This window comes from Hippocampus bargibanti, linkage group LG01, assembly GCF_051943395.1.
Source record: "Hippocampus bargibanti isolate YZ-2025 linkage group LG01, ASM5194339v1, whole genome shotgun sequence".
NCBI lineage: Eukaryota > Metazoa > Chordata > Actinopteri > Syngnathiformes > Syngnathidae > Hippocampus > Hippocampus bargibanti.
The window spans coordinates 37,085,442-37,095,421 of NC_142734.1; the positions used below are offsets into that span (position 1 = coordinate 37,085,442).

The 9,980-nt window shown below is 43.9% G+C and overlaps 1 protein-coding gene across 1 annotated transcript in view; it reads left to right on the forward strand.

Moving 5' to 3' along the window:
- tshz2 (teashirt zinc finger homeobox 2) overlaps window positions 1-3,756 on the forward strand; it is a 44,088-nt gene extending 40,332 nt beyond the window's left edge. The window contains exon 2 of the mRNA XM_089014999.1: window positions 87-3,756. Coding sequence (XP_088871125.1) covers window positions 87-3,091 — 3,005 coding nt within the window. The 3' untranslated portion in view covers window positions 3,092-3,756. The remainder of the gene's footprint in view (window positions 1-86) is intronic.
- The last annotated feature ends 6,224 nt before the right edge of the window (window positions 3,757-9,980 follow it).

Consider the following 9,980-nt stretch of genomic DNA (forward strand, 5'->3'; position numbering starts at 1 on the left):
ATTTTGCAACACAACCAAATCTCCCCCCCCTCCCAAAAAAAAATGAATGTCATTCATTTTTCAATGTCTTTCATCTGTCGTTTTAGTATACATGCCAGATGATGAAGACGCCGCTGCTCAGGACGTCATCGTGGAGGAAGATGGAGAGAATGATACCATGACGGAAGAGGAGTTCTCAGAGAAGACGAGTCCCAAAGTGTCCGAGGACCGCGAGCTGGACAACAAGAGCAACAACAGTTACAGCAACCAGAACTCTCCCTCCAGTCTCCCGTCGAACCAAGAGGCGGATCTGGAGTCACACCTCAGCGAGACTTGTGATAGACTGTCCGACTTCAAAAACTCCTCACCGCAAGAAGGACAGCCGGATGATGAAAACTGTAAACGTAAAGAGGAGACGGGCAATACTTTGCAGAAAATGAAGGCAGCTTATGCAAACTTTCTTTCAGATTCCTACTGGACAGGAGTAGGCACAGAATTGAAAGTGGGCAAAAACACCAGCAAAGCCAACTGCGACAGCACCAACGGAAGCTCCAAGAGTGACTTTGACTGGCACCAGGATGCTCTGTCCAAGACCTTGCAGCAGACAGTCTCGCCCAAGCCGACGTCTAAACCCAACCTCTTTAGTTCCGTCCACCTGTACCGGCAAAGCAGCAAACCCTGCGGTTCAATATTCACCGGTGCGAGCCGCTTTCGCTGTAAGGACTGCAGTGCCGCTTATGACACCCTAGTGGAGCTGACGGTCCACATGAACAAGAGTGGCCACTACCAGGACAACAACCTCAGCAAACAGAATAATTCCTCTGCATCATCCTCGAAATCGAAGAAACGCAGTATGCAGGATCTGGAAGGGAAGGAGGATGCGCAGAAAGTCCTGAAGTGCATGTTCTGTGGCCATTCTTTTGACTCACTCCAGGATCTGAGTGTCCATATGATCAAAACTAAGCATTACCAAAAAGTGCCTTTGAAGGAGCCAATACCAGTAATCACACCCAAATTACTGCCACCAGCAAAGAAGCGTGCCTTTGAAACCGCCAGGCCGTGCTCCCCTGACTCTACGACCGGTGTATCTGGCTACAACGACATCCAACGCGCCGTTGCCAATGCAAACAATAATCGCTACGGCTATCAGAACGGCGCGAGTTACACGTGGCAGTTTGAGACGTGCAAGTCTCAGATTTTGAAATGCATGGAGTGCGGAAGCTCTCACGACACTCTGCAGCAACTCACCACCCACATGATGGTGACCGGGCATTTCATCAAGGTTACCAACTCTGCTTCCAAAAAAGGGAAACAGCTAGCACTTGACCCCCTGGCGGTAGAGAAGATCCAGGGTTTAGCCGAGCCCACTGCCGGTGAACCCGACGGAGAAAAGTTGTCCCCTAAAAATGTTTCTCCTGTGAGCAGCGAGAGGGACGGCCAAGAAAGCGTGTCAGACAAAATGGAAGAAAGCCAGGTCAAAGAAAACAAGGAAGCGAGTGAAGATCAAAAGGCAGGAAACGGGCAATTTAAGTATCTTTACCTTCGGGAGGAAGATCTAGAGAAAGACTCTAGTGGAGGGGGTGACATTCTTAAATCTCTAGCCAACACAGTGGCCTCGGCCATTAACAAAGCTCAAACGGGGACGCCAAGCTGGAGTGCTTACCCGAGCATTCACGCAGCCTATCAGATCTCTGGCATTATCAAAAGCAACCCTGTCATGGCAGCGTCGCCCCCTGCCCATCTGAAGCAGACGTTCCAGCAAAAGTTGAGGGCCCTCGCCCCAAAGGGGAAGTACGGCGCCACGGGCGTTGACAGTCCCCAGGGGACGCATAAAAACGGGGACATCAAACAAGAGACGGTTGTGATTAGTGACGAGAAAGAAAGTCAAAGTGTGAAGCTTGATCTGATGGAGACAGATGACAGCGATTGTCAGGATGATTCCTCTTTCTCTTCAAAGCCAGACGACGACTGTGGGAATGATGGGAGTGAGCCGATCAGAGGGAAGCTGAGCCCCGATTTCTTTGACAGGGGCAAGACTCCGAGCCCCTCTGCCAGCGCCACGGAGCCTCTCAAAGACACTCTGGATATCCTCGCTGTAAACCCTCTTAGTGCTCTGCAATCGGTTCTGAACAATCATTTGGGCAAAGCAAATAAGCCCAATAACTTGCGAGCAAATGAACTATCGTCTCACATCCAGTCCATTTTCGCTAACGCCAGCAATTGCGGCGACAAGGCCTCGAACGGTAATCCTGCAAGGAATAAGCCGAGAAAGACATTTCTTTTTGCAACCGATGACCAACCGATAGACCTGACTAAATCCAAACACAGCAAGCCGAGGGCTTCGCTGCTGCAGCCCGTCACCCCAATGCCACAGAAGTACGCTCTGTCCGACATCGCCGACATGGTTAAAGTTCTTCCCAAAGCCACCACGCCAAAGCCACCCGCAGCATCTCGGCTCCCGCCCATGAAACTGGAATCGGACGTCCGGCGCTTTGAGGACGTATCCACTGAAGTCTACTCTGTTCACAAGCGCAAAGGTCGCCAGTCCAACTGGAATCCTCGCCACCTTCTCATCTTGCAAGCTCAGTTCGCCTCCAGCCTCTTCCTCACCTCTGAGGGGAAGTATCTTCTCTCTGACCTCGGCCCTCAGGAGCGGATGCACATTTCTAAATTCACGGGACTCTCCATGACCACCATAAGCCATTGGTTAGCAAACGTCAAGTACCAATTGCGGAAAACGGGAGGCACCAAATTCTTGAAGAACATGGACACGGGTCACCCGGTCTTCTACTGCAATGACTGCGCTTCGCAGTTCAGGTCACCAACCGCCTTCATTTCCCACCTGGAATCCCATCTGGGCTTCCAAATAAAAGACATGAACAAGATGCCCGCGGAGCATCAGATCAGGGTGGACGAGGCCGAGCTCCCCAAGGTCCTGGGCGTCCGAGCCTCAGAGCCTCTGCTCCCGGAAGAGGACATTGACTCCAAGTTTAAATGTAAGCTGTGTTGTCGGACATTCGCCAGTAATCACGCCGTCAAACTCCATTTGAGTAAAACTCACAGCAAATCCCCTGATAACCATTCGCAGTACGTTGAGATGGACAAAGAATAGTTTCATTGACACGCTTTTCCTTTCAACACACGGGTCGGACATTTCTTTTTCCCAGTTAGCATTGTGTAGTACTGTACAACATTTGACGAAGCGGTGGCAAAGGACACACTGGTTAGAAGACAAAAAAAGCCTTAGGATACACTAAGACAAACGTTTGCACCCTGCGCCAATGCATCACCAGTAATGAAGTCTATTACTGCTTGAAGAAAACATAAATGCTGATGTTTGCATGCGTAGCCCCGGCTATGACTACTATTTATTATTTGTATGATATGCCAAGTTTCAATTGTATTTGGAAATCGACGTCTTGAAAAGATAAGAATTGTATTTTGGAACTTTTGGGATGCGGAACGTCTGAATACGTGTGCAGCAGGTCGCCCTGTGCCGAGCTGTGCAGTCCATTGATATGGAAAGCTGCTTCGTGTCCCATGGAAGAAGAGAGCAGAGAAGTGGGGAGGGAAAGCACTTTAATCTTTAATCATCAATTTGGATTCTGCACAAGTCTCAAAAGTGGCTCAAGCATTTCAAAAGCAAAAGTATTTCACATGTAAATGATGTTTAAAGTGAAATTGAAACACACGATGAGGACAAGCTGCAAGACAAATGATACCTGTGATACCTGCACCTTGTTTTGTTTTTTTACATATTCAAATAAAGAGTTAACATTTGACAACAGCATGTGTTTTTTATTCTTTTCAAATAATTGACAAAATAGTCATGCATGCATCTTGGTAACAATTAAAGACTTAACAAGGGCATGTCTCACTGGCAGAATTTCTCTTTGATACCTTCAGCGGTTATCACAAGAGACAGAGGCGGCGCAATAAAAGTCAAACATTTTTTTCAAGATAAATATAACGTGCGACGACATGACATTGAGGGGGAGAAATATTCTATTTTAGATATATTTGTTTTTCCTTCCGACTTTAAAAATAACTCCATTAACTGTCACCTCTCTGTCTGTTGATATGTTTAAATCAATAGCATTGGTTTTTTTTTCTTTTCTTAATTCAACACGTGTACGTTGAACTGGCTTATTTAAGGGGCTTTTCAAGTGAATAGAGAATGTGTCCACGACTGAGAATATGAGATGATATAATGTTAAAAAAATAGTTTGGAATGCTGTCAAAGTGATCAGTTATAAATGGACACACAAAGATTTATAGAAAGAAAATTCTGCATAGTAATACTGGATCTCTTTCTTACAAATTATTGATAACTCTAAAATAATGAAGCGACTTCATATAGATTAAAATGACTTTTCAAATCTTACAATCAACAAAAGTTTGGGCAAATTTATTCAATCAGATGTATGGATTAAATTGACAGCCTTTCACATTTAATCGGTAGCCAAGAAGCAGCTCTCGCTTTCAAAAAGGTCAGTGACGCTTTCTTCAATTTTCCATGGATGTGAATGTGAGTCGAAACGGGAGTTTGTCTATATGTGCTCTGTGATTGGCTGTCAAGCATTTCAGGTTGGACCCCGCCTCCTGCCCAAGGTCAGCTGGAATTGGCTCTCGTTCTCACCCGCGACTAATGAGGAGAAACGATGTTGAAAATGGATGGATGGATGGACGGAGCTGCTTCAATATGTGTGCACAGCTGAAAACTCCAATGTATTTGAAGTGCCGTTATAGGGACAGCATTATGTCTTTTTTGTTTTTTGTATTATCCAAACATGTTGGTTTGGGATGATACCTCTTGCCCACATTCCGTTGAGAACCAACGCCCACCCACACACAACCCAAAAATTGGGAGAATTATTTAAGAGTGTTGTAAAAAAAGGTAAAAAATAATCCCAGAAAATAAGTTGGTCACACATGCCCATATAAATAACACATCCCAGTGCCTGACATTTTAGGGACATAATGACACAAGCAAGTGGGAGTCTGGAGCTCTCTTGCTGTACAGTAAAGTCTCGTTATATCAATATTCAAGGGAGTGCGAAAAAATATCGATATAACCGGGACTATCGATATATCCGACCCTGTTTGCATGTAATTTTCTCCGTGCGTGCATAGAAATAGTATCGATATAACCGGGACTATCGATATATCCGATATCGATATAACCAGACTTTACTGTATTTTGATTGATTTTAATTTCTCCAAATAGTTTTCAGTCCACTATTTTTATTTTATTTTTTGAAAATGTATTTAATGTCACTTTTCACACATTAGCAAATGAGGATTTGGACAATAACGTCCTTACACATGTAATTATACAAAAGATGAATACAATGAAAACAATCACAATATATGAAACGCTGTGCATGACAAATGCGTACACAGAAAACGTTATCAGCAGCGATCATTTCACTAAAGAAGTTCACGAACACCTGAAAGTTAACACTCAACTTTCACATCTGCAAAGCACTTTCACAAGCCGAGGTTAAACATCAACAATTACCCAAACAACTGAGTAAACCCACAACATATTTTACTCCATTCCGACATATGCTTATGTTTGAAACGGTCGGCTACCAGATCATTTTTTTAAGTATTCAACCAAATGTAGAACCTCCCATCTTCGATAAATTTGAGTTATTAATTTCATTGTTTGTTTCAAACGTACAGCCCGCTATATTGCTTTGTACTGTATTTGGTAAAAACCCGTCAACAGCTGAAAAAATATCTAAACTATGAGCACTAATATGACTGTAGATTCACAACCTATTCAAATCAGGGTTACATTTTTCAAAATGTTTGTGATTATAGTTTCCAGCTGACAAAAATCCCAAATTCACCACCTGAAAAAAAAAATACACAAAAGTCAATCGGTATTAGTTTGAACATACTGTTGAAGAGGGATAGGAAACTTCTTCTTGGATTCTTGGAGCTGCATCGCATGCCTATTTTTGCCCCCTCCCTCCCTACTCCAGCGCACGTGATTCCAATAATCAGTTCATCAGCAAGCTCTGTCCAGGCCTGAAATCGTCATGAACAATTGAATCAGGTGTGTTGGAGTTGGGAGGGATCCAAAACGGGCACAGTATGGCTCTCCAGAAAATGGACTTCTTTTCACTTGCTCGAGAGATGTCCGTGTTATCACGTTAAATCAAACACTATTCGATTTTTTTTTCTTCGCATTCTTGTTCATCAGATGTGCTCTCTTTCTCCATTGCTGACTTTAGTTTAACATTAGAAAGCCCTCCTACAGTATTTATGGTTGTCTTCTACAGAGGACATTTTATTTCGGTCCTTTTAAATTGAACCGACCCAGAATTAAACTCGGCCTTCACTCCTCCACAAATATTGTTTAAAAAAAAAAGGGGGGGGGGGGGGCACTTGATGGCAAACAGAGAGGGTGAAAACAACAGCTAATAGTGATGAATATTGGCATGGACTTCAAGTACCACGTTTGCTCTGAGGACGTGATTAGTAAATGATGGAGCTGCAGGAGGCATTTTATTCAATTGTGGAAAAGGGAAGACATTTTAATCCCAGTCAGAAGCGACAAGGTCGTACTGTACAATACTTTCTCATCTCCGCGTAATGGCGTTGAGATGCACCGCCAAGATCTTTCCTCACGCCGCCCTTTATGACTTTTCTGCAAGATGCTATCATAACAAGCTCTATTATTTCAAGGCTATTAAAAAATAATTGGCTCCTAAATTCATAAACATTTGATGCAATTTATCTCTTTTTCTCCCAGCAATCAAGTCCCCCAATTACCTCAAGCCATCAAATCTCAATTTTATAACAGGCGGGTGACATTTGATGGTAAATGGGGGGAAAGCGGCAGCCGTTGGAATGCGCGTGACACCGACGTGCCCCCCATTGTTGGAAATGAGCCGGCAATCACCTCCTTCATCAGATGACTCCTAATGCAGTTAAAGTATTCCGCTATCATTTCTGCACGCATTTATAATTACTGTCAAAGAGCCCACACCTCAGCGAGCAGATTAAAGCCATCAATTATTGAAAGCCTTTTTTTCCTCGTTGGTCTGCGAGACCATTATGTGGAGGGCAAGCGGCACCCCGAGGATGCTCTTTCCAAGGCAAATAACAACAAAAATTGAGAAATGTCTTTATGCGTTGACCGGGTTGATGGTCAAATTCTGCCATAAATAGTGTTGTAATAAAAAAAGTGTAAAATAAAGTCAGCAGAAACAAAATCTAAAACATCAAAGTCATCTGAACAGAAAAGTACAAAGTATCAAAGAAAACCATGAGTACAAATATGCCAAGATGAAACAAACCTGACAGGGTGTAACAAACACATTCAATGACCCGACCCCGAATGGTCGTGCTGGGAGTCCTTTTAACTGCCACTGATGAGGACGACCAACACCTGTGCAACTGAGGGCGGGGCCATCAGCGCTATCTTGTTGGTCGCCATCGAGAACGTGACAGTACCCCCCCTTCAAGGGACTAATTCCAGAAGTCCCAACAGTCTCCCAAAAGGCCCAACTCGCTAGGGAACGATGGTGGAGATGGAAACCGTTGCCTCTCCAGCATATGATGGGAGCGGGACTCGGCCTGACGTGGACGCGGCACGGCTGGTCGTGGACGTGAGTGCGACCCTTCTCACGCAGTCACGTGACGACGCGTAGCTGGACGTGGACGTTGAACTGCCAGGCGCAGAGCGGCGCCCCGGACGGCCGTATGGGAACAGGTCTCTCTTCTGACAAAAATAGACAAATACTGCAAAACAGTAAGCCAACGCCACTGTTGAACTTGTACCTTCTAAGGTAGTTTAGATGTGAAAGCACAGGCCCTTGTTCCTAAGCACGCCATGAAAGACTTGGGAGACTGTGTGGTAATGCAGAAATGTCTGACATATTACATACAAGACACATTGGCTATGTCTGACATTCCGTCCCGCGCCACACAAGCGTGGATGCTGCATGTGCATCATCTGGACTGTGAAGTTGTGGAAGAGGAGGAAAAGGGCGAGGGTGGGCGTAATGACTAGCTCATGTGTTTAATGAAGGCCTTTGGAACTCGCAGCCATAATGACCCACATCCTGACTCCCCTTCCTCCAATTTATCCTCCCCGTGCAGGTTATTACATCCTTTTGCGAGAAATATCTCGCCGAGAGACTCTCATCGCTCCTTTTCTTGGACATGATTTCATTTTGCTCTCAGCGCGTTGAAAAATAAAACCCACAAATGTACGGCAGAATATTAAAGGGTGAACACCAGCCACTCTGAAATTCAAAGTGACCTTCAATTTGTTCTCATTTCAAAACAAATCCTCCCGTAGGAAGTAATGGCAATCGAAATAATCACTTCCAGACCGATGCCCTCATAAAATCCTGATCAATATTTGAAGTCACATTAATCAAGTCAAAGAAATGAAACCTCTGCTTCGGAGCTGACTGATGAGCTGATCATCTGGATCAGCTGCGTGACCTCTGCAATCCGCCGTCAAAGTGCTAACCACTTTCCCATTGGGCAACCTCAAATCAGATTCAACCTATAGGAATTTCATCTTCAAACTCATGCACATTTTTGTTGTTATTCATTAGTCATTTTACATAAAATGTCAACAAAAGGTAGGACAGGCGCCTCGAATGGGAACGTTGAGAACGTCTCCAAAACACAGGTGGACATGTTAATGGTTGGTTGGAAGCAGGTGAGTCTCCAAAAGGTTACGGACAAGAAAGGATGGGGACAGATTTGTCGCTTCGGAACTTTGGACTTTGTGAGCAAATCGTCTCACAGTTGAAGAACAGCGGTTTTCATTGTAAAATGGCACTCAACCAAGGCATTTCATCATCTGCAGTCCATAATATTATCAAATCATTTTGAAAATCTGGAAAAAATATTGACCAAAAAAAAGAAGCAGGACCTTACTTAGTATTACTCATAAGCGGTGTTTGAAATAGCGTCTGCCAGGAAGCCCGGGGCGTACAACTTTCAAAACGTCTCGGCGCGGGTGGCCGACAACTTCTTCAAGAAAAAAAAAGAAAACGACAAGATTTTAGTCAAATCAAACATTAGTTTTATTCAATAAAGCAAAAGCTACAAGCAAATTGCTAGACGCCACGTGGACTCCTCTTTCCAAGCGCCTTTCAAAACTCTCACTTTACAATCACGGTATAGCCCGAAGCACGAAACAGGCTTCTGATTGGCCGCCGTGCCAAGTATGCAAATTGCCAAACCAACATTCGTTAATTAAAAAAATAATCCTTTGTACTTCGCAACAATGTTTTTTTTTTGCCATTATTGAGTTTCAAGTTGTGAAAAATGGGGCAGGCAACTTTATGGCAACTTTTCAGACTTGTCTGCCCCGGTGTCCCCTAACTTTTTCTCATGAGTTTCAGACACTGTCTGAAGTAATACAAAACAATACAACATAACCAACAAACAGCAATGAAAACAATATTCATAGGGATTGGATCACAACGTCATTTTGAAAGCGCAAGCATTTTTTTTTTCTATTTGTACATTTCTCCTCAGCCTGGCAGAAATAATGGTTTCTTCTTTGTGACGATAGAAACCCATACGAGACAAAGAGAGATGTGTGCTCATCTGCATACATACATCATATCTCCCAAATAGCCTCTCGTGCTGCACTCTTAATGGTGTTGCCTCAAATATGCTAATTAAGCACAAAATGTGTGATGAATGGAATACATTTGATCAATCAAGTATAGGCCCGAGCCGCCGCTGCCGCATATTCATTGGGCATCATGAATATGAAAACTCAGTCATTTATCAAGTATCCGTTGCACATTTGTATCTTATTAATCATACACGCTGAAACTACTGTCTCGTCTGGGCGAGGGGTAAAAAAAAAATAGCTGAATCTTGATGGAGCACTTGGAAGACAGATTAAATCCGTGCAAGTCTGAATAATGCTTCATTTGCACATTTAACAGTCGGATTACATTTGATGATGTGTTTTTACCTCATTGTTGACAGCATTGTTGGATTAGGTT